Here is a 26,259-nt window from a genome sequence, read left to right on the forward strand (position 1 = left end):
AGTGGTCCTCTACCAAGATTATTCAAATTATGCCCCCAAGTTGAAAAGAGGCCCCACCCAGGGGTCCCAAGTTTTACATAGACTTACATAGGAAAAACTTTAAAAATGTTCTTGCCTGAAATTGCAAGGCCTTAGAATGCTTTTGATATTTGGTATGTTGCATTGCCTAGTGGTCTACTACCAAAACTGTTCAAATTATGCCCCTTGGGTGCAAGAGGCCCTGCTATGGGGGGGGGGGGGGGGGGGGTAACAAGTTTTACATAGTCTTATATTGGAAAAACTTTAAAAATTTTCTTGTCTAAAAGTTCAAGGCCTACTCCTTTCATATTTTGTATGTATCATTGCCTAGTTGATCTCTAACAAGATTGTTCGAATTATGCCCCTGGGGTGAAAAGAGGCCCCGCCCCAGGGGTCACTTGATATACGAGTTATATAGGAAAAATACTTCAAAATTATCCGTTCATATTTTCTAGACTGTTTTATTATATTTACAGGATGACCCCATGTGATAAGGGGTCACCTGACTGTGACCTTAACCTACTGACCTACTTTCTTGTTAGCTCACCTGTCACTTTTGTGACAAGGTGAGCTATTGTGACCGCTTGATGTCCGTAGTTTGTCAACAATTTCTAAAAAATCTTATTCTTGAAAACCACTGGGCAGAATTACACCAAACTTCACAAGAATGATCCTTGGGTGGCCCCCTTTCAAAAATGGCAAGCGAAAGGAAAAACTTTAAAAATCTTCTTGTCCAAAACCACAGGGCTTTGATACCTGGTGTGTAGCATCATCTATAGGTCCTCTACAAAAATTGTTCAAATTATCCCCCTAGGGTCAAATATGGACCTGCCCTGGGGGTCACATGGTTTATATTGACTTAGGGAAAACTTTGAAAATCTTCTTGTACAAAACCACATGGCCTAGGGCTTTGATATTTGGTATGTAGCATCATCTAGTGGTCCTCTACCAAGGCTGTTCAAATTATCCCCCAAGGGTCAAATATGGCCCCGCTCCAGGGGTCACATGGTTTATACAGACTTATATAGGGAAATTTGAAAATCTTCTTGTACAAAACCACATGGCTTAGGGCTTTGATATTTGGTATGTAGCATCATCTAGTGGTCCTCTACCAAGATTGTTCAAATTATCCCCCTAGGGTCAAATGGCCCCGCCCTGGGGGTCCCAAGTTTTACATAGACTTATATAGGAAAAAAAGTTAAAAAATCTTCTTGAATGAAACCACAACACTTAGACCTTTGATATTTGGTTTGTAGCATTGTCTTATGGTCCTCAACCAAAATTGTTCAAATTGTACTCCTTGGGTGAAAAGAGGCCCTGCACTTGGGGTCCCAAGTTTTATATAGACTTATATAGGAAAAAGCTTTAAAAATCGTCTTGTCTGAAACAATAAACCAAGGCTTTTGATATTTGGTATGATGCATTGTCTAGTAGTCCTCTACCAAAATTGTTCAAATTATGCTCCTGGGGTTAAAGAGGCCCTGCCCTGGGGTCACTTAGTTATTATGTGAGTTATATAGGAAAAATACTTTAAAAATCATCTGATCCTATTTCCAAGACTGTTTAATTATAATTACCTGATGACCCCAAGTAATATGATGTCACTTGACTGTGACCTTGACCTGCTGACCTACTTTCTTGTTTATTAAGATACAGCCTTGAAATATTGATGACATACACAGTTTTGCAAACAAATCCTAAAACTAAATTTCATTGACCATGAAAGTGACCTACTGACTTTCTTAATATTTACCATCAGTTTGACATTTGAAACTTGTAGCTCATATTACCCAGGTGAGCGATCCAGGGTCATCATGACCCTCTTGTTTTTGTTGAGGTATTGTGATCACGCTGTGTCTGTGCGTGCGTTAAGTCGTCTGTCGTCAACATTTGTGTTTAAACGTCATTTCCAAAACCACTGAATGGATTTTGATGAAACTTGGGTATGATGTTCCTTGGGTGGTCCTCTAGCAAAGTTTTTCAAACAGTTCCGCTTGGTTGCACATAGGGGCTGCCATAGCTAAATATAGAAAAAACTTCAAACGACATCTCCTCCTAAACCGATGGTATGATTTTGAAATAATTTCACACAAATGGTCTTAATACCACCTTCTACCAAGATTGTTCAAATCATTTTGATTCGTCAATAAAGATGGGCGCCAGAGGGCCTGGTCACTTTTCCCTATATGTATATAGTGGAAACTTTAAAAATCTTCTTGTATGAAACTGCTTGCCCGATTTTAGAATAATTTTGCACAAATGGTCCTTGTGTGACCCTCTACTAAGATTGTTCAAATTATGTTGATTCGTTAAAAAACATGGCCGCCAGAGGGTGTGGTCACTTTTCCCTATATGTATTTAGTGGAAACTTTAAAAATCTTCTTGTATGAAAGTGATTGCCCGATTTTAGAATAATTTTACACAAATGGTCCTTGTGTGATCCTCTACCAAGATTGTTCAAATTACTCCAATTCTTTTAAAAAAAACATGGCCTCCAGAGGGCGTGGCCACTAATTTCCCTATATGTATATAGTGGAAACTTTAAAAATCTTCTTGTGTGAAACTGCAGGCCCGATTTTATTATAATTTTACACAAATGGTCGTTGTGTGACCCTCTACCAAGATTGCTCAAGTTATTCCGATTGATCAAAAAACATGGCTGCCAGAGGGCGTGGTCACTTTTCCCTATATGTATATAGTGGAAACTTTAAAAATCTTTTTGTGTGAAACTGCTGGCCTGATTTTAGAATTATTTTACATAAATGGTCCTTGTGTGACACTCTACCAAGATTGTTCAGATTATTTTGATTTGTCAAAAAACATGGCCACCAGGGGGCGTGGTCATTTTTCCCATTATGTATACCATACTTGTCCAAATTATTGCCCTAAGGTAAAAAAAATGGCCACGCCCCTGTGTCAGACATGTACTAACTATAGGTTTTTGTACTTTGCAAACACACTTGAAGCCTTGTACACAGGTGAGCGCTTTAGGGTCAATGACCCTCTTGTTTAAGATACAGCCTTGAAATTTGGATGACATGTACAGTTTTTCACACCAGTCTGAAAACTGATCTTCAGTGACCTTGAATTTGACCTACTGACCCACTTTCTTGTTTTTTAAGATACAGCTTTAAAATTTGGATGACATGTACAGTTTTGCACACAGATCTTAAAGGCCTAGATTCACTACTATATAAGTGTTCCCCCCCACTCCCCCCAAATCCAATATACAACTCCCATCTTGATAAGAGGGCAATTAGCACAGCAGGGACCCCAACTGATATTATGTAGATGATAATTATATCTATTACTTTAATGTCATAATAATGATAATAATAATAATAAAAATAACCATAATCATAATTATTATCATTATTATTATATTATTATTATATTATTATTATTATTATTATTATATTACATAATAGGATGATAAAAGATACAGTAATAATATTGAAAATAATAATGATAATAAAACACAAGTATAGTGAAAACTTCATGTGTTCTTTGTGCTGATAAACAATATTTTTCAAATTGGAAATTGATTTTCCTGTATTCATGTAATCAACAGTATTTGAATATAAAATGATTGTGTTCCATCTATACTCAATTTTCATTTTCAGTATGTTGCCAAAAGGGACTTTTTTCATGCTTTGCTTTGTAACTTTGAAATGCACATTCCGTTTTCAATTTAGACAAATGTTATAAGCTTTAGATGAGTGAAAGTCACATTTTTCAGAAATATCACAATTCTCCAGACAGAATTTGAAAAAATAAAAACTTGCATGTTTCTTTAAGTTTAAAATAAGTTTCTGATTATTTTATTATTGTGTTTGATCAACAAATATTTTTCTTTACATAGAAATGCCAAAAAATCTAGTATAACTTTAAAAATTATCAATTATTCATTAATTTAAAATAAATTACATTGTTTACCCTTCTCACTAATAGATACACTTGTAAGGTAGACTGACTCTCCAATAAACAATAACCCTTGTTTATTGGAGCCATACTGTGATGGTCATTAGCCCCCAACTGTGCTGGTGAAGACAAAAATCCCTTGGCCCACTGCCAAAATCTAGGCCTTTAAGACTGAGTTTCAGTGACAATGATTGTGACCTACTAACCTACTTTCTGATATTTTAGCATCGGTTTGCCATTTTAAACATGTGGCTCATATTACTCAGGTGAGCGATTCAGGGTCATCATGACCCTCTTGTTTTTAAGGTTAAAGTTTTTCAGCAACCTTTGTTTTTCTGTCATATCTTTGTTACTATATTGCTTATAACTTACTGTAACTTCACTTAAACATTGTCAAGCATACAAAGTATGTGCAGGGGCTGGGCCCATTATACAGAAGGTCAAGATCACCAAGGTGTTATACTTAGATTATTTTAGGTTAAGTGTTCGGACTTTTTTTTCTGTCATATCTTGTACTGTTGCTTATATCTTACTGTAACTTCACATAAACATTGTCAACATACAACAAAGTATGTGCAGGCTGAGCCATAATACTGAGTCAAGTCACCAAGTGTTACACTTAGGTTATTTTTTAAGGTTTATGTTTTTTGGCAGCCTTTGTTTTTCTGTCATATATTTGTTACTATTGCTTATATCTTACTGTATCTTCATATAAACTTTGTCCAGCATACAAACAAAGTATTTGCAGGGGCTTAGCCCATTATACCTAAGGTCAAGGTCACCAAGGTGTTATACTTGGGTTATTTTTAAGGTTAATGTTTTTTGGCAAGTTTTGTTTTACTGTCATACTTTGTTACTGTTGCTTATACCTTACTAACAAATTATGTGCAGGGGCTAGGCCCATTATACCCAATGTCAAGGTCACCAAGTTGTTATACTTGGAATTATTTTCATGTTACTGTCAAATCACCGAATAGTGGAACACGCTATCTTACGGACAACTCTTGTTCAATATGCACTTGCTTTTCATTTATGATTTTTTCAATAACTGCTGACCACATTGTAAGGCTTAAACTGTTATGAAATAAATGAAATGTATTGCATTACAGACAGAACTGTGTGAACTGCGTGAAGAAGTTTCAGAACTAAAAGCATCACGGTTCAAAGTTGAAACAAGACTGAGGCAGCTAGAACTAAGTATATGTGACAAAGATTCTGAAATCTCTAGGTGTAACCAAAAACTAGAGGAGGTATGCTTATTTTATTAGTCCCCTACTGGTTGAAAACCAGTTTTGGGGACTATAGGAATGCTCTTTTCCGTCATTCCGTCTTTCCGTCATTCCGTCATTCCGTCATTCTGTCATTCCGTCATTCCGTCCGTCCGCAATTTCGTGTCCGGTCCATAACTCTGTCATCCATGAAGGGATTTTAATATTACTTGGCACAAATGTTCCCCATGATAAGACGACGTGTCATGCGCAAAACCCAGACCCCTAGCTCAAAGGTCAAGGCCACAATAGGAGGTCAAAGGTCAACAGGGCTTTTTTCCTGTCCGGTCCACAACTCTCCCATCCTTGAAGGGATTTTAGTATTACTTGGCACAAATGTTCCCCATGATGAGATGATGTGTCTTGCGCAAATCCCGGACCCCTAGCTCCAAGGTCAAGGTCACAATTGGAGGTCAAAGGTCAACAGGGCTTTTTTCCTGTCCGGTCCATAACTCTCCCATCCATGAAGAGATTTTAATATTACTTGGCACAAATGTTCCCCATGAGGAGACGACGTGTCATGCGCAAAACCTGGACCCCTAGCTTAAAGGTCAAGGTCACAATTGGAGGTCAAAGGTCAACAAGGTTTTTTTCCTGTCCGGTCCATAACTCTCCCATCTATGAAGGGATTTTAATATTACTTGGCACAAATGTACCTCATAATAAGACGATATGTCATGCACAACTTTCAGACCCCTAGCTCAAAGGTCAAGGTCACACTTAGCAGTCAAATGTTAACATAGCATGAACAGGGTCTGTTTCGTGTCCGGTCCATAACTCTGACATTCATTAAGGGATTTTAATATTACTTAGCACAAGTGTTCCCCATGATGAGACGACGTGTCATGCGCAAATCCCGGACCCCTAGCTCAGTGGTCAAGGTCACAATTGGGGGTCAAAGGTCAACAGAGTTTTTTTCCTGTCCCGTCCATAACTGTGCCATCCATGAAGGGATTTTAATATTACTTGGCACAAATGTTTCCCATGATGAGACGACATGTCATGCGCAACACCCAGTACCCTAGCTTAAAGGTCAAGGTCACACTTTGAGATCAAAGGTCAAGAGGATTTTTTTCCTGTCCGGTCTATAACTTTGTCATGCAAAGCAGGATTTAGATATCAGTTGGCACAAATATTCCCCTGGATGAGACAACATGTCATGCGCAAGAACCAGGTCCCTAGGTCTAAGGTCAAGGTCATATTTAGAAGTCAAAGGTCAAATTCAAGAATGACTTTGTATGGAACATTTCTTCTTCATGCATGGAGGGATTTTGATGTAACTTGGACCAAATGTTCACCATCATGAGGCACCCTTGTTTTTAGAATTACATCCCTTTGTTGTTACTATAAATAGATTTTATTGTAACTTTTTTATTACTGGCAGTAGAGAAAAATCGAGACCACTTTTCTGTGGTACAGCATGCATGTTACATCCAATTTTTAGGTGTATTTTGACCTATCTCTACCTGGTAAAGAGTTTTTTGTGGACTTATATTATTAATTTTTTTTTTTTTTTTTTTTTTTTTTTTTTTTTTTTTTAAAGATTAATTTCCCTTTGTTGTTACTATAAATAACTTACATGATAACATTTTTATAATCAGCCAAAAAAATTCAATATGAAAACAACTGTGGGTTTTTATATATGCACATTTTAATCCAAGTGTGTTGTTATAATGTTATAACATATTGTATATGTAGTACAATATTGTTTATACATCATTGACAGATATCAGTTCATTATGTTATACTGCAGTAGAAAAAATTAGGTGCCTTCCAGTAGGGGACTTTGTATTGCATGGCAATACTTCATTCACTTGTTTTTTTTAGTTCACCTGAACCCTGTTTAGGGTGAACTGTTAGTGTAGGTGTATCCCGTGCAGAAACGTTTTCCTGTTCTCAGGAAATCCCAGGATTATCCCAGGATATCCTGAGATTCTTTTACCAAGGCTGCAAACTAAAAGACAGGACTTTTGATAGAAAACTTGTTCTGTTCACAGGAAAAAGACAGACTTTTTCTAAAAGATACAGGTTGAAAGATCTGGTAATAAATTTGAAACATGATCTTGTAATGGTCTAGTAAGTTAATTAATTACATCCTGTATTGAAGACCCAATGTTTTTTGAGAAACTCTTTCATTAAACACATGTGATTGTGGTGTTGCCAGTGTAAGAATATATTCTGTATTTCTAGTAAGTTAGCAAACTATTTCTGTATAATGCTATACAATCTCCTTCATTTAATGATTTATGAAACAATAAGTTGTTTAGAAAAGTATTTTTCTTTCAAATCAGTCAGAAATGTGTTACTACAGTTTAGGTTATCTGTACATGTCTGATCAAAGACAGTTTCAGTCTAGTGAACAGATCCTAAAATGAGCTTTTTGATATCCCTGTTGGCAAAGGCATGACATTGAAAGTGACAATCTAGAGACATTGTGGTTAGAAATTGAGCCAAATATGCAAAAATCTTTTTCATTGTGTTACACATACAGACCTCCTTCCTCAAACCAATCTTGGAATGAAGAATTTGAAATGGCACTAGATAAAGTATTTTCTGAAAACAAAGAACTGATATTACTCGGAGACTAATTATAATTAATTGAAAATAAAACAGTTAATAATGCATGGAACAATATAATAAATGCCCATAATTTTACACAATTAGTGGACAAACCCACCAGAGTAACACCTTTATCATCTACTATTATTGATCAATTATACACGAATCATCCTTTAAACATCATTAATGTGCAAATACCCCATCTTGCATTTAGAGACCACTTCACCTGAAAACTTGCTAATCAAACTAAAAATGGCCCTTTACATTCAACAGTTAAATACAAATCATATAAACATTTCAACGAAGAAATTTTCTTAAAGGATCTAGAAAGGCAACCATGGTCTGTACTGGATATATATTATGATCCAGATGATTTCTTTCTTAAAATCCTTCATGATGTCATGAATAATCATTTACCGAAAATGGTTTCCAATCATTAGCTTGAGAACCATTTGACCCAGAACCTTAAAACTTCATAGGATGATAGGACTTACAGAATAGATGACCCTTATTTTTTGGGGGTCACTTGTGCAAAGGTAAAGGTTACAGGGGCTTGAACATGGAAAACTTTCCTATCAATAACTTGAGAACCACTTGACCCAGAATGTTGAATCTTCAAAGGATGATTTGACATGCAGAGTAGATGACCCCTAGTGATTCTGGGGTCACTCTGCTAAGGTCACAGGAGCCTGAACATTGAAATCCATTTCCGACCAATAACTAGAGAACCACTTGACCCAATCAAATACTAGAGAACCACTTGACTCAGAATGTTGAAACTTCATTGGATGATTGGACATGCAGAGCAGATGACTCCTATTGATTGTGGGGTCACTCTGCTAAAGGTCAAGGTCACAGGGGCCTGAACATGGAAAACCATTTCCGATCAATAACGTGAGAACCACTTGACTAGAATCTTGAGACTTCATAGGATGATTGGACATGTAGAGTAGATGACCCCTATTAATTCTTTGGTCACTCTATTAAAGGTCAAGATCATATGGGCCAGAACATGGAAAACCATTTCCAATCCATAACTTGCTCCTGTCCCCTTTTGACTTCTTGCCTATTACAACTATGCATTGGGGGAGACGTGCGTTTTTCTACAAAGCATCTTCTAGTTTTTGTTTAGGTCACCTTTTCTCAAAAACGATAGGAGATACAGCTTTGAAATTTTGCACAATTGTTTATCATCATTAGGGGACAATGTAGGTCAAGAACCATAACTCTAACCTGCATATTGTTAGAAATATGACCCTTTTTATACAAGGTTTTGAGGGGTATATAGGAGTGAGCTTGTCTGTCGGTCCCTTGGTTTTCATGGTTTCCGGACAATAACTCAGGCAAGGCTTGACTTTTTTAAATAATTTTGTGTACACAGATGTAAGATCAGAAAATACAGGTGAAGTTCGACTTTGAGGTCGGTAAGTTTAAGGTCAAGGTCACAATGACCCTGAACAGTTAAACGGTTTCCGTATGATAACTTGAGAACACTTTGGCCTAGGATCATAAATTTTGGTACACATATGTAACATAATGAAATACAGGGCAAGTACGACATCGAGGTCTGAATGTCAAAGGTCAAGGTCACAATGACCTGAAACAGTTAAACGGTTTCCGGATGATAACTTGAGAGTGCTTGGGTCTCGGATCATAAATTTTGGTACATAGGTGTAACATGATAAAATACAGGATATAACAGACTTTGAGGTCAGTAGGTCAAAGGTCAAGGTCAAAATGACCCAAAACAATTAAACGGTTTCCTGATGATAACTTGAGAAGGCTTGGTCTAGGAGCATGAAAATTGATTGGGAGGTTGGCCATGACCATCAGATGACCCATACTGATTTTGAGGTTGCTAGGTCACAGGTCAATGTCACAGTGACACAGAACAGTTAATGGTTTTCAGATGATAACTTCAGAATGCTTGGACCTAGGGTCACCAAAATTAATAGGAGGTTTTTTCCATGGAGGGGGATGGGGGGGGTTGTGTCGTTACTCTAATTGGCGACTGGTGTTTTAAAATCTAGCACCAAGGATAAGTCTGAAATTTTAAATACACAATTTTGTTCTGTTTTCACAAATGATCCTGACCATTATCTACCAAACCTTGGACCTAGCCCTTTTACCAGCATGTCTGAGATAAACATAACAGAAAATTGTGTTAAGAAAATTCATATAGTGGGCCTCTACCAAGATTGTTCAAATTATCCCCCTAGGGTCAAATATGGCCCACCCCGGGGGTCACATGGTTTATATAGGGAAAAACTTTGCAAAATCTTCTTGTCCAAAACCATAAGGCTGGGCTTTGATATTTAGTATGTAGCATCATCTAGTGGGCCTCTACAAAGATTGTTCAAATTATGTCTACCACCCCCCCCCCCCCCCCGGGGGGGACATATTGTTTTTGCCCTGTCCGTCCTTCCGTCCGTACGTCACACTTCATTTCCGATCATTCCGATCATTAACTGGAGAACCATTTGATATAGAACCTTCAAACTTCATAGGGTTGTAGGGCTGCTGGAGTAGATGACCCCAATTGTTTTTGGGGTCACTCCTTCAAAGTTAAAGGTCACAGGGGCCTGAACATTGAAAACCATTTCCGATCAATAACTAGAGAACCACTTGACCCAGAATGTTGAAACTTCATAGGATGATTGGTCATGTAGAGTAGATGACCCCTATTGTTTTTGGGGTCACTCCGTCAAAGGTCAAGGTCACAGGGGCATAAACATTGAAAACCATTTCCGACCAATAACTAGAGAACCACTTGACCCAGATTGTTGAAACTTCATAGGATGATTGGTCATATAGATTAGATGACCCCTATTGTTTTTGGGTTCACTCCATCAAAAGTCAAGGTCACAGGGGCCTGAACATTGAAAACCATTTCCGATCAATAACTAGAGAACCACTTGACCCAGAATGTTGAAACTTCATAGGATGATTGGTCATGTAGAGTAGATGACCCTTAATGTTTTTGGGGTCACTCCGTCAAAGATCAAGGTCACAGGGGCCTAAACATTGAAAACCATTTCCGATCAATAACTTGAGTACCACTTGACCCAGAATGTTGAAACTTCATAGGATGATTGTACATGCAAAGTAGATGACCCCTATTGATTTTGGGGTCACTCTGTTAAAGGTCAAGGTCACAGGGGCCTGAACATTGAAAACCATTTCCGGTCAGTAACTTGAGAACCACTTGACCCAGAATGTTGAAACTTGTTAGGATGATTGTACATGCAAAGTAGATGACCCCTATTGATTTTGGGGTCACTCTGTTAAAGGTCAAGGTCACAGGGGCCTGAACATTGAAAACCATTTCCGGTCAGTAACTTGAGAACCACTTGACCCAGAATGTTGAAACTTGTTAGGATGATTGATCATGCAGAGTAGATGACCCCTATCGATTTTGGGGTCACTCTGTTAAAGGTCAAGGTCACAGGGGCCTGAACATGGAAAACCGTTTCCAATCAATAATTTGAGAACCTCTCGACCTAGAATGTTGAAACTTCACAGGATGATTGTTCATGCAGAGTAAATGACCCCTATGTTTTTGGGGTCACTCCGTTAAAGTTCAAGGTCACAGGGGCCTGAACATTGATTACCATTTCTGATCAATAGATTAAGAACCTCTCGACCCAGAATGTTGAAACTTCATAGGATGATTGTTCATGCAGAGTAAATGACCCCTATTGTTTTTGGGGTCACTCCGTTAAAGGTCAAGGTCACAGGGGCCTGAACATTGATAACAATTTCCGATCAATAACTTGAGAACCACTTGACCAAGAATGTTGAAACTTCATAGGATGATTGAACATGCAGAGTAGATGACCCCTATTGATTTTTGCGTCAGTCTATCAAAGGTCAAGGTCACAGGGGCCTGGTCATGTAAAATCATTTCCGGAAAATAACTTGGGAACCACTTGACTTACAATGTTGAAACTTAATAGGATGATTGGACATGCAGAGTAGATGACTCCTATTTATTTTGGGGTCACTTTATCAAAGGTCAAGGTCACAGGAGCCTGAACAGTGACTTGAGAACCACTAGGCCAAGAGTGTTGAAACTTAGCGAGATGACTGGACATGCCAAGTAGATGATCCCTATTGCAGCCAACCATCAGTGTCTCTTTGACTTTCGCTCTTGGCCCATATTGACTTCTTTCCTATAAGACTTTGCATTGGGGGAGACATGCGCTTTTTTACAAAAGCAATTTCTAGTTATCCCCCTAGGATAAAATATGGTCCCACCCTGGGGGATCACATTGTTTCTATAGACTTATATAGGGAAAAACTTTGAAAATCTTCTTGTCAAAAACAAAAGGGCCTAGGGCTTTGATATTTAGTATGTAGCATTGCCTTGTGGTTCTCTACCAAGATCATTCAAATTGTTCCCCTGGGGTGAAAGGAGGCCCTGCCACGTGGTTCCCTAGTTTTACATAGACATATATAGGGAAAAACTTTAAAAAATCTTCTTGACTGAAACTGAAAAGCCTATGCTTTTGATATTTGGTGTGTTGCATTGCCTAATGGTCTACTACCAAAATTGTTCAAATTATGCCGCTGGGTTGAAAGAGGCCCTGCCCTGGTGGTCCCAAGTTTTACATAGACTTATATAGGAAAAAACTTTAAAATTCTTCTTGTCTGAAAGTTGAAAGCCTATGCCTTTGATATTTTGTATGTATCGTTGCCTAGTTATGTTTCCCACCACACTGGTGTGGGAGCCATATTAATTTACTCCAGTCTGTGTGTGTGTGTGTCTGTCAAACATTTCTCATCCAGTCTTCACCAAATTTGAAAGAAATGTGTTTGCCAAGAAGTGCTCGGCCAAACTTGATAACTGGCCAAATCGGCCCAGGCACTTCAGAATTATGGCCCTTGAATTACCAAAAAACACTCAGATTTTCTTGCGCATTTTTACCTTCAAACTGGCACCTATACTATTTTTAAAAGTAGTATAGGGGTCCTTTTGGTGTCAAAAAAGCGCATGCACATGTGCTTTAAGTAAGCAGTATATAAAGACTGACTTACTATTTAGATGATTAGGCAGTTGTGGGAGACATGCGCTTTTCTCAAAAGCATCTCTAGTTGATCTGTAACAAGATTGTTCAAATTATGCCAGTGGGGTGAAAAGACGCCCCGCCCCAAGGATCACTTGATATATGGGATCACTTGATATATGAGTTATATAGGGAAATAATACTTCAAAAGTTATCAGATCATATTTCCTAGACTGTTTAATTATTTTTACCTGATGACCCAAGTGATAAGGGTCACCCGACTGTTACCTTGACCTTCTGACCTACTTTCTTGTTTTTGTGCCCCCCCTCCTCCCATGAGTGATGGGGGCATATAGATTTGCTCTTGTCTGTGCGTCCGTCTGAAGTTCGTGACACGCCTAACTCGAAAAGTATTTGATATAATTTAATGAAACCTTGCATGAGACTTTATCATGATATGAACTTGCGCACCTTCTATTTTTCGTCTGGCTCCGCCCCCTAATTTTAGAACTTACAGGCCCTAAACTAGTAAAAAATGCACATTTTCACCTTGTGACACGCCTAGCTCAAAAAGTATTTGATATAGATTCATGAAACCTTGCATGAGTCTTAATCATGATATGAACTTGCCCACCTTCTATTTTTCATCTGGGTCCGCCCCCTATTTCTAGAGTTATGGCCCCTGAAATAGTCAAAAATGCACATTTTTACCTTGTGACACACCTAGCTCAAGAAGTATTTGATATAAATTGGTGAAACCTTGCATGAGTCTTTGTTATGGTATGAACTTGTGCACCTCCTATTTTTGTCTGGCTCTGCTCCCTATTTTTAGCTCACCAGAGCACAAAGTGCTCAGGGTGAGCTTTTGTGATCGCTCACCGTCCGGCGTCCGGCCATCCGGCCGTCGACACTTTATTTTAAACAACATCTCCTCCTAAACCAGCAGGCCAATTTTGATGAAACTTCACAGGGATGTTCCTTGGATGGTCTTCTTTAAAAATTTTTCAAAGAATTGAATTCCATGCAGAACTCTGGTTGCCATGGCAACAGAAAGGAAAAACTTTAAAAATCTTCTTCTCAAAAACCAGAAGCACTAGAGCTTAGATATATGATGTGAAGCATTGCCTAGTGGACCTCTACCAAGTTTGTTCAAGTCATGACCCCGGGGACAAAATTGACCCCGCCCTAGGGGTCACTTTATTTTACATAGGAAAATCTTTAAAAAATCTTCTTCTCAAAAACCAGAAGCCCTAGAGCTTAGATATTTGACATGTAGCATTGTCTAGAGGACCTCTACTAAAGTTGTTCAAATCATGACCCCGGGGTCAAAATTGACCCCGCCCCAGGGGTCACTTGATTTTACATAGGAAAATCTTCAAAAATTTTCTAAAAATAAACAGAAGGCCTAGAGCTGAGATATTTCATGTGTAGCATTGCCTAGTGGACCTCTACAAAATTTGTTCAAATCATGACCCCCAGGGTCAAAATTGACCCCGCCCCAGAGGTCACTTGATTTTACATAGGAAAATCTTCAAAAATTTTCTAAAAATAAACCAGAAGGCCTAGGTCTTAGATATTTGACGTGTAGCATTGCCTAGTAGACTTCTACAAAATTTGTTCAAATCATGACCTCCGGGATCAAATTGACCCTGCCCAATGGGGTTACTTGATTGTACATAGAAAAATCTTCAAATTTTTCTAAAAATAAACCAGAAGGCCTACAGCTTAGATATTTCACATGTAGCATTGCCTAGTGGACCTCTACAAAATTTGTTCAAATCATGACCCCCGGGGTCAAAATTGACCCCGTCCCAGGGGTCACTTGATTTTACATAGGAAAATCTTCAAAAATTTTCTAAAAATAAACCAAAAGGCCTATATCTTAGATATATGACGTGTAGCATTGCCTAGTAGACTTCTATAAAAAAATTTCAAATCATGACCCCCGGGATCAAATTGACCCCGCCCCATGGGGTCACTTGATTTTACATAGGAAAATCTTCAAAAGTTTTCTAAAAATAAACCAGAAGGCCTAGATCTTAGATATTTGACATGTAGCATTGCCTAGTAGACTTATACAAAAAAAATTCAAATCTGGACCCCCCAGGTTCAAATTTACCCAGCCCCAGGGGTTACTTGATTGTATATAGGGAAATCTTCATAAATTTGCTAAAAATAAACCAGAAGGCCTAGATCTTAGATATTTGATATGTTACATTGCCTAGTAGACTTCTACAAACTCTGTTCCATTCAATACCCCCGGGGTAAACTTGGCCCCGCCCCAGGGGTTACTTGATTGTACATCAGAAAATCTTCCAAAAAAATTCTAAAAATCATCAGTTTGACATTTGAAACATGTAGCTCATATTACTCTGGTGAGCGATCCAGGGTCATCATGACCCTCTTGTAAGAGTTATGGCCCCTGAAATAGTCAAAAATGCACATTTTCACCTTGTGACACGCCTAGCTCAAGAAGTATTTGATAAGGATTCATGAAACCTTGCATGAGTCTTAATCATGATATGAACTTGCGCACCTCCTACTTTTCATCTGGGTCCAGCCCCTATTTCTAGAGTTACGGCTTCTGAAATAGTCAAAAATGCACATTTTCACCTTGTGACACGCCTAGCTCAGAAAGTATATGATATAAATTGATGAAACCTTGCATGAATCTTTATCATGATATGAACTTGTGCACCTCGTATTTTTCAATTGGGTCTGCCCCCTATTTCCAGAGTTATGGCCCCTGAAATAGTAAAAAAATGCACATTTTCGCCTCACTCAAAAAGTATTTAATGTAAATTCATGAAACCTTGCTTGAGTCTTTATCATAATGTGACCTTGCACACTTGGCATTCTTCTTGAGAATTTTAGCATTTATTACAGAGTTATGGCCCTTGAAATAGCCAAAATAGTGGATTTTTTGTTTGTGATGCTCATAGCTCAAAAAGTAGATGGTATAGAATAATGAATCCATTTCATAAAATTTTTTTTTGAGGCTATACCCCATTAAGACTGCAAACATTTGAATGATTTCCCCTTATTTGTGACAAGTGTACCAGTTGGGGGCACACCCTGTGTCCTACAGACACATTCTAGTTTAAGATATAGCCTTGACATGTACGGTTTTGCAAACCGATCTTAAAACTGACTTTCAGCTTGTGACCATGAATGTGACCTACTGACCTACTTCCTTGTTTTTTAAGATACAGCTTTGAAATTTGGATGACATGTACAGTTTTGCACACTAATCTTAAAACTGACTTTCAGTGGCTATGAATATGACCTACTGACCTACTTTCTTGTTTTTGAAGCTTTGGCATAGAAATTTGTTCAAGTAGGCAACTTAACTCAGGTGAGCGATATAGGGCCATCATGGCCCTCTTGTTTTAAGAAAGGAGAAAAAGTTTAAGCTTCAAATTATAGACCATGGCAGTGTCTTTAACCTGTATAGCTTGTAAGATCTTAGTGCTCGTAGTACTTAGTAATATTTTAGATCATTTAGATAAATTTAATATCCTTGCAGACAATCAGCATGGTTTTTGAGTGCTTAGGTCTTGCAAAACCCAGCTAGTGGGTTTTATTCATGATTTCACTCAGTAAGTACAGCGAAGCCAAGTTAATGTTGCCATCATGGATTTCTCCAAAGCCTTTGATGGAATCCACCATGGCAGTCTGCTCTTAAAATTAACCCATTACGGCATTAGGGGCTCTACTCATTCTTGGATAAAAGCATTTCATTATGGGAGCAGAAATGGAAGATTAAGATCTAAGGTCTTTCAATGTAAACAAATGCCACACATTGTAACTATGTCTTAAGGTCCAGAAAACCTGTAAATACAGTCTACACATTGCATAATCAGCCTCTGTCTGTTGTCAGTCAAGCCGCCTATTCAGGTGTGGAAGTAACATCAAATTTGTCTTGCTCTCCACATGTAAATAAAATTTCTAATAAACTAGTCGGGGCTTAGGTTTCTCAAAATGTAACATACATTCTTCTAAAAGTTCTACCAAGGCAGCTGATTATAATACTATTATAAGACCAACTCAGAATACTGTTCTAGTGTATGGGATCCTTACCATCAGAAGGATACAGATAAACTAGAAAACAAAGACAAGCTGCAAGATTTGTAACAAACAATTATGGCAAGGCCCCGGGCACAGTCTCAAATATCATACAAGACTTAAACTGGAATACATTGTAATTAAGAAGACAATATAGTAGACTAATTTTATTTCACAAAATGGCTTATTATCATGTAAATGTTGATCCTAAACAATATGTTATACCTTACACAAGACAGTCTAGAAACTACAGTCATCTGGCATTTTAGATTCCGTCTGCTACAGCTGAATATTATAAAAATTCATTTTTTCCTAGAACAGTTGTTCAGTGAAATACATTACCATCCCATGTAGTTAATGTTGAAACAGTCTCCAGATTCAAATCAACTCTAGCTACATTGATGTTTACACCATTCTTTGTGCTTTTATCCTGTTTTTAGCTCACCTGTCACAAAGTGACAAGGTGAGCTATTGTGACCGCTTGATGTCCGTCGTCCGTCAAAAATATCTAAAAAAATCTTCTTCTTGAAAACCACTTGGCAGAATTACACAAAACTTCATAGGAATGATCCTTGGGTGGCTCCCTTTTAAAATTGTTCAAAGAATTGAATTTCATGCAGAACTCTGGTTGCGATGGCAACCGAAAGGAAAAACTTTAAAAATCTTCTTATCCAAAACCACAGGGCCTAGGGCTTTGATATTTGGTGTGTAGCATCATCTAGTGGTCCTCTATTAAAATTATTCAAATTATCCTCCTAGGGTCAAATATGGCCCCGCCCCGTGGGTCACATGGTTTATGTAGACTTATATAGGGAAAACTTTGAAAGTCTTCTTGTACAAAACCACATGGCCGAGGGCTTTGATATTTGGTATGTAGCATCATCTAGTGGTCCTCTACCAAGATTGTTCAAATTATCCCCCTAGGGTCAAATATGGCCCCGCCCCGGGGGTCACATTGTTTATATAGACTTATATAGGGAAAACTTTGAAAATCCTCTTGTACAAAACCACATGGCCTAGGGCTTTGATATTTGGTATGTAGCATCATCTAGTGATTCTCTACCAAGATTGAACAAATTATCCCCCTATGGTCAAATTTGGCCCGCCCCGGGTGTCCCAAGTTTTACATAGACTTATATAGGAAAAAAGTTTAAAAATCTTCTTGTCTGAAACCACAACACTTAGACCTTTGATATTTGGTTTGTAGTATTGTCTTATGGTCCACAACCAAAATTGTTCAAATTGTACCCCTTGGGTGAAAAGAGGCCCTGCACTGGGGGTCCCAGGTTTTATATAGACTTATATAGGAAAAAGCTTTAAAAATCTTCTTGTCTGAAACAATACGACCTAGGCTTTTGATATTTGGTATGATGCATTGTCTAGTAGTCCTCTACCAAAATTATTCAAATTATGCCCCAGGGGTTAAAAGAGGCCCTGCCCTGGGGTCACTTAGTTATTATGTGAGTTATATAGGAAAAATACTTAAAAAAACATCTGATCGAATTTCCAAGACTGTTTAATTATAATTTCCTGATGACCCCGAGTAATATGATGTCACTTGACTGTGACCTTGACTTACTGACCTACTTTCTTGTTTTTTAAGATACAGTCTTGAAATTTTTATGACATACACAGTTTTGCACACAAATGGTTAAACTGAATTTCATTGACCATGAATGTGACCTACTGACTTTCTTAATATTTTATCATCAGTTTGACATTTGAAACATGTAGCTCATGTTACTCAGGTGAGCAATCCAGGGTCATCATGACCCTTTTGTTAACCTTACTAGTGTCTTCCTTTCTACACAACAGTTTATATGTATATATATTTTGCAGTAAAGGGAATTAAGGTTTAAGCTGTTAGGTTTTTGCACATTTTTATCACAACTGTTAGGAAGCACTAGTTGGACTGAGTAGCCTAAGAAACCTGACAGTTTTTTACTTTCTCTAACTTCTCACGCATGGCCATAATGTATCAGTATTGAACGTTTGCCATTACTGTAAATGATGAAAAGAAACTTTGAATATCTTCTCTGAATCCATAATAGCTAGGGCTTTGATATTTATATAATCTTAACTCTGTACTTGTACCATTACATTATACAAACACACTTGAAGCCTTTTACAGAGGTGAGTGCTTTAGGGTCAATGACTGTCTTGTTGTCTTTTAGGTTTGAGATATAAATGGGTGGAAAGATTGGTGTATAAGAAGTGTATTTCAAGTAAGAGAGAAATACCTGTTCTAAGAAATATATTGAGATATAACTGAGAAGAATTCCCCTGTCAAATGTTTATTCATACTTAACTCATGAAGTACTCATGAAGCATTCATGACTTCTTCATGAGGAGACTTCATGAAGTCTTCATGACAAAAACATGAAGTGCAAATGAGACAAATGCATCAGCAGCTCATGAAAACAGATTCTTGAATTATTCATGAAGTGTTAAATGCATTAAAAATGCTTGAAATTAAGCATAGCTTGTGTTCATGAAGGATTCATGAAGTTTGTATTTATTAATCTTCATGAAGGATTCAAGAAAATATTCCTGAAAAAATACTTCATGAAGAATTCATGCATTTTTGTTCTTTATTTCAATGTCTCATTTGCACTTTTTTCCCCTGAACACTTCAAGAATAAATATTCTTATAACTTCATGAAGACATTTGTGCTTTTCTTGAATATTTCATGAACAATAAAAAACATTATAAAAGGACTTCTTTGCCTTAAATGGTACAGTAATCCATCAGATTTTCAGTTACTAAATAATACCTGTACCAATTAAGTAGTATCCATGCACTTGTTATTAAGAGCTGAGATAATGTATTGAAATTCATGAAACATAAATTTTGATTTTCATGAACATTTATTTATGAACTATTTTTGTAAAAAAAAAAAGACAACATGGTAGGAGTGTAACACTATGAAACCTGAGAGATCTGCATGTAATGGAATTCTTCGAACAATATGGTATAGCTTGATGCAAGAAAAGTTCCTGTAGATCAAAGTGTTGTTCAGTTAGTGGCTAGAGATTGTTTTAGTCTCTGCTGAGTCACTGTGACAACGACATTTTCTACCCTCAACAAATGACAAAACAAGAAACTAGAGTGGGATTGGGAGCATAATAAGAAGTAAACAATTGCTGCATAAAATACAAAACATTAAGTTAAACAATGTATAATTTACTTTAATCTCAAGATTGAAATTCAGATACTAGCTTTGCTTCAGGGTCGTGAAAACTTGTGACATTTTAAAAGGATTTTATATTTTTTTAAATAAATGATTTATGACAACACCATAATTACTTATTTGATATTCAGTATACTCATGTTCCTTTTAAACCATTCCTAACTGTAGTATGATTAATATTTCCTTCTCATTTGCTGCACAAACTTCTCAAAAATTGCTGAATCACATGTGCAAAATTTCCCAGCATGCAACAAAATAATGGAAACTGATCATGTGACATTATGAATTTAATGTTCATGAACATTCATGAACTTATGCATTTATTGTAAAAGGTAAACCTAAGTTTTATGTTTAATGAATGAACAGTTCAGAAACTCACATTTGGGTTCAAGAACTGGTACTGATCTAGAAAAAGGTTCTGAATTTTAGTACTTTTAATGAATCATAGATATACTCATTAAATATTCATGACTTTTTCTTAAGAACACATCAAGAATGTTTTAAGAATTTAATATTCTTAAACTGCTCATAAAATGTACATCATTTTTTTTCAAGAATTTTTCTTGAATTCTATAGGTATATTGACATTCATGAAAAAATCTTGATTCATTCTTAAACTAGTTCATGAATATTTCAAGGATTTTATGAATCTGTCAATGATGCTTGATATTTTCATGAAGTAGATCAAATGACACTTCATGCATAAAACTTCATGAAGTCAGATTAAGAAATGATCCAGAACAGTTCATGAATAATTCATAATGGTGATGAAAAACTCATGATTTCATGAATTCCATTTCGACGGAATGCCATAAAATGTTAACCAAAACAGTTATAAAATCTGACCTCAGTAACTTTGATCTTTGAGGTACCTGGCCTTTTTAGCTCGACTATTCAAAGAATAGGGGAGCTATCCTACTCGCCCCGGCATCGGCGTGAGCGTCACACAAATGTAAAAGTTTGCGTACCACCCCAAATATTTTCAAAGTCCATTGAAATTTTGCTTTGATATTTTGCATACTTGTTTACCATCATGACTCCAGTCTGTAAAAAGGAGGAGGCAACTATATCAAGCATTTTGACTGAATTATGGCCCCTTTTTGACTTAGAATAAATGTTAAAGTTTGCGTACCACCCCAAATATTTTCAAAGTCCATTGAGATATTGCTTTGATATTTTGCATACTTGTTTACCATCATGACCCCAGTCTGTAAAAAGGAGGAGGCAACTCTATCAAGCATTTTGACTGAATTATGGCCTCTTTTCGACTTAGAATAAATGTTAAAGTTTGCGTACCACCCCAAATATTTTCAAAGTCCATTGAGATATTGCTTTCATATTTTGCATACTTGTTAACCATCATGACCCCAGTCTGTAAAAAGGAGAAGGCAACTCTATCAAGCATTTTGACTGAATTATGGCCCCTTTTTGACTTAGAATAAATGTTAAAGTCTGCGTACCACCCCAAATATTTTCAAAGTCCATTGAGATATTGCTTTGATATTTTGCATACTTGTTTACCATCATGACCCCAATCTGTAAAAAGGAGGAGGCAACTCTTATCAAGCATTTTGACTGAATTATGGCCCCTTTTCGACTTAGAATATGCTTATTGTAATGTTATAGTTTTACTCATAGCTTATATTATACTATCAAGCACTGAGAATAGTCGAGCGCGCTGTTCACTGACAGCTCTTGTTTATAAAAGACGTCTGCTCCTTATTAAAGATCAATCCTTAAGTGAGATTTGATAATTATAGGGCAGTAGTTAAGAAGATACGGTGAAATTGGGAAGCTTCCAGTAAAACTTTAACCAGCACTATGACATTTGACACAAGTGACCTTGACCTTTAGGATAATTGACCATAAACTACTAGATTCCTGCCTCTTAAAAAATCAACCCTTAGATAAAGTTTGATGGTAATAGGGGCAGTAGTTAAGAAGATATAGTGAATTTGAGACTTGAACTTGAATGCAATGGAGATGTGGACACCAAGGCAAGTACAATAGCCCTCCTTATTCTTCAATTAGTCCAGCTAAAAATGAGAAAAATTAAGTTCAGGAAGGGTGGTAATTCTCAAATCATTCAAGATATTGTTGTGCACAGCAATTCATGTCAATGCAATCTATTTTTATGTTGCCCCAAGGGAGACATATTGTTTTTGCCCTGTCCATTCGTCATACTACATTTCTGATCAATAACTGGGGAACCATTTGACCTAGAACCTTCAAACTTCATAGGGTGATAAGCAGGGCTTCGGAAATTAGCCGGTTTGTCGGTTTTGGACCAATTTTTGACTTTTCAGACCGATTCGTGAAGTGAAAAAACGAAAAAAATCGGTCCCGTAAAAAATGGAGAAAAGTATAAATTTCGGTCTGATATCTCAATACACTATCACCTGCCAAGCAGGAAATTGTTGGTCGCACCTTCAGATAATCAATAAACGTGTCAATCGGTCTGATTGTCACTTTGATAATCGGTCCGTAATTAGCGCATGACGCAATCAGTGCTCGCGCGGCACATCCTTTAATGTTTGCAGACAGCCGACTGCAGTGTATTAAACATTTTTGACTGGTTTCCTAACGTTTCTGACTGGATCCAAATCATTTCGACGGGGATCCACTTCTTTTATTTAGAATCCGACGGATGGTTTATTTCAAAAGGCTATGTTTGATCACGGTAACAAACAAATGGCCGCTGCATTTAATCAAAGGAATTTAATTTTAATCAAAGAGCTATAATTGTACATTATAGGTCTTTGATTTAATGAGACATCACACGGAAAACCGATAAAAATAATTTTTATAATTACTTGATTTGAAAAAATTACATGATTCATTTGTTGGGGCTCCAGTTGAAACAAATGCAGAAAATCGTCTTTGCAACCCGACTGTACAAAAAAGAAAAAAATGGACGGGCAACCACGAATGATAAAGAAAACCGGGGTGGCACTGTCTATTACATCAGAAGAGAACATATAACTTTATAAAATGTAGTTGCTTATTGAAGTACAACGTAAGTGAAATGAAATATTCGTGGCCAACCCGCGTGACATTTTGGTACTATACATGCGGGAAATTCGATCCCAGCGTTCAAATAACGTACACATTCGGTCGGCGGCAGAGTATTCTTTAAATACTGAGGCTGTTTAGCAGAGAATATGTGTCGTGTAACTCACTTTGACGCATTGTATTTTATAGAATTCCGTCAAAGAATGAGGAAACATCACAAAGTATCTGCCGTGTATTCGGTATCGAAGTCATGTGCATTGGCTTTTAGACTAGTTACGCACGCGGTGTCAATGCCTCGTATTATCTCGGAAAAACATCGAAATTTAAACAAAGTAACGATCACACATAACACTGAATAACTTGTCTTCATTGTATGGTAACGCGCGGTGACTGGTAACTCAGTTTTAATGCATGACATGCTTATTTCTTTACCCTATCACGTTTTACAAAATATGTAATATTGGGAATGCGGTGGGTGGGGTAGCGCCGATGTCAGGATTTTCGTTTCGGACCGATTGAGTTATCAAAATTTCCGGAGCCCTGGTGATAAGGATACGGAGTAGATGACCCCTATTGTTTTTGAGGTCACTTGATCGTCGGTCCAGTCAATAACTTGAGAAGCACTTGACCCAGTATGTTGAAACTTCATAAGATGATTGGACATGCAGAGCAGATGATTCCTATTGATTTTGGGGTCACTGAATCTAAGGTCAAGGTCACGGGGGCCAGAACATGGAAAACTGTTTCTGATCAATAACTGGAGAACCATATGACCTAGAACCTTCAAACTTCATAGGGTGATAGGGCTTAATTACAGGATAGATGACTACTCACTCGATCAAAGGTCAAGATCACAGGGGCCTGATTAATAACTTGAGAACCACATGACCCAGAATGTTGAAACTTCATAGGATGATTCGGTATGCTGAGTAGATGACCCTTATTGATCTTGGGCCATTCTTTCAGAGATCAAGGCCACAGGAACCAGAACATGGAAAACTGTTTCTGGTACATAACTTGAGAACCACTTCACCCAGAACACTGAAACTTCAAGGGATGATTACACATGCCAAGTAGATGATCCCTATTGCATTTCAGTCACTATCCATCAGTATCTCTTTGACTTTTACTTCTGTCCTCTATTGAAAAAATCTTTACTTTTACTACTATGCTTTTGGGGACACAAATAAAAAAACAACTTTAAGCATCTTCTAGTTATTAATATTTACTGGTACCATCAGATAGCCCACATGAACATTTATACATACTTGAATCCCACATAGCTGACTAGGTATCTGCAGAAAAATTATGATTTTTATGAGTTGTAGGTAGTGATATGCTGATGTATCCCAGTGCCAAAATCACAAACATCCATACTATGATTTTCATTGAAAAGTCAACAACAAAATAGTCAACGACAAAACTCAATCTAGTGATATAAAACTGTTTGGTTGGCAACTTGTAACAGTTAAAAGTGTTTGTTCAGTGATTTACAATGGTTTTTAGCTCATCTGATTTTTTGAAAAAAAATGATGAGTTATTGTCATCACTTGAGCGGTTGTCGGCGTCGGCGTCGGCGTCGGCGTCTGCGTCGCGTCTGCGTCGGCGTTGCTGTTAAGTTTTAAGTAGTCAGCTTTTCTCCTGAAAACTATATCAAAGCTATGCTTGAACAACATTGGAATACTTGTCACCATTATGAACGCCGTGCGGGAACTCAGTTTAAGCAAGAAACATATCTACCATCATGTTTTAGCAAGATTTATTGGGCTGCGGTTGGTACTAGATATCAGATTTCGTTGTTAAGTTTGATGTTATCAAATTTCCGCTTGGATAAGAACGATAATGCCTATTGCTTTGACACTTGAATACTGTTCACCCATAATGAAGCAACTTGACCATAGGAAAACTATCTGCATGATTTGGCACAGATTATTCCTTTGATTTGGAAATCTAAGGTTCAGGTTACGGTGTCATGAAATGGAAGGTACTGCTTTTACCCATAACTGAAAGCATTGCTAAACCTTCAAACTTTAGGGTACGCATATAAGTGAGTATAGATGAACACTAACTCGATCAAAGTCAAGATTAATGGGCCTTTATAACTTAGAAAATGACCAGAATGTTAAATTATAGGTCAATTGTCTCTAACTATAGATGCTATTGAAACTTGGGCACACTTTGATCAACCACATACAGAACGGGACATGTCTGTAACAACTGAAACACTCACCCACACTGCTTCTTTTGCAAAGTTAGTGCCCCTTTTGACATTTAGTAACCCATTATTCTTGGTTTAGTACTTATGTTTTACTTCAATCTTTGACTCAATAAAAAACAATAAGCATTTGTTTAAATACTCCCTGCAACAGAATTTTCATACAATCCAAAGTGGACTGTACACAGAAAAATATCTATTCTTTTGCAATGAAGTGATGGCCTTGTTAGCTAAAAATCAAGTCATACTATGATTTTCATTAAGTCACAACAAAAAGTCAAGCAAATATGACGTTGTGCACCTGCTAAGGTTTGCAGTGATCATGTTTTTGACAGAGTGATGGGCCTTTTGGTTAATAATGACTGAAAATGTTATGTCTGACTTTTGTCATAATTCATTAACCATTGGGTTTATTTTTAACTTATGAATTAACCGACAGGTTCAACTGATTCTGAAAGCTTAGGTTGTAGATAGCTTCTGAGACTGACTGTTCAAATTTGTTGGGAATGACTAGGACAAAGTTTCCTGAAATAGCACCAAGAGAAACATCAGGGTCCATATTCATTATGTTGGTGGAGACATATTGTTTTTGCCCTGTCTGTTCGTCTGTCACATTTCATTTCCGATAAAAACTGGAGAACCATTTGGCCTAGGACGTTCAAACTTCATAGGATGATAGGGCTTACTGAGTAGAAGGCCCTCCTATATTTTTTGAGTCACTTGATCAGAGGTCAAGGTCACAGGGGCCTGAACATAGAAAACAATTTCCGATCAGTAACTAGAGAACCACCTGACCCAGAATGTTGAAATTTTATAGGATGATTGGACATGCATAGCAGATAATTATGTCTCCCACCACACATAGTGTGCCAATATCTTAGGAAAATGTGACTTCTGTAATGCTTGGATATTAGTATAAAAGTGGTCGTTAGGACCAAACATGAAATTTAAAAGGGGCTGTCGCCTTCTAGGGTTACTCATTACAATAAAATGGGGTTACAAAG

General features: G+C 37.3%; 1 protein-coding gene across 9 annotated transcripts in view; it reads left to right on the forward strand.

Annotated features, from left to right (window-relative positions):
* The window catches only part of LOC123529310 (ELKS/Rab6-interacting/CAST family member 1-like), a 423,378-nt gene that overhangs the window by 225,087 nt on the left and 172,032 nt on the right, over nt 1–26,259 (forward strand). For all 9 annotated transcript variants that reach the window (XM_053521352.1, XM_053521353.1, XM_053521354.1 and 6 more), the window contains one exon: nt 5,049–5,189. In XM_053521352.1, the coding sequence (XP_053377327.1) occupies nt 5,049–5,189 (141 nt within the window). The remainder of the gene's footprint in view (nt 1–5,048; nt 5,190–26,259) is intronic.

This window comes from Mercenaria mercenaria, chromosome 13 (genome assembly GCF_021730395.1).
Source record: "Mercenaria mercenaria strain notata chromosome 13, MADL_Memer_1, whole genome shotgun sequence".
NCBI lineage: Eukaryota > Metazoa > Mollusca > Bivalvia > Venerida > Veneridae > Mercenaria > Mercenaria mercenaria.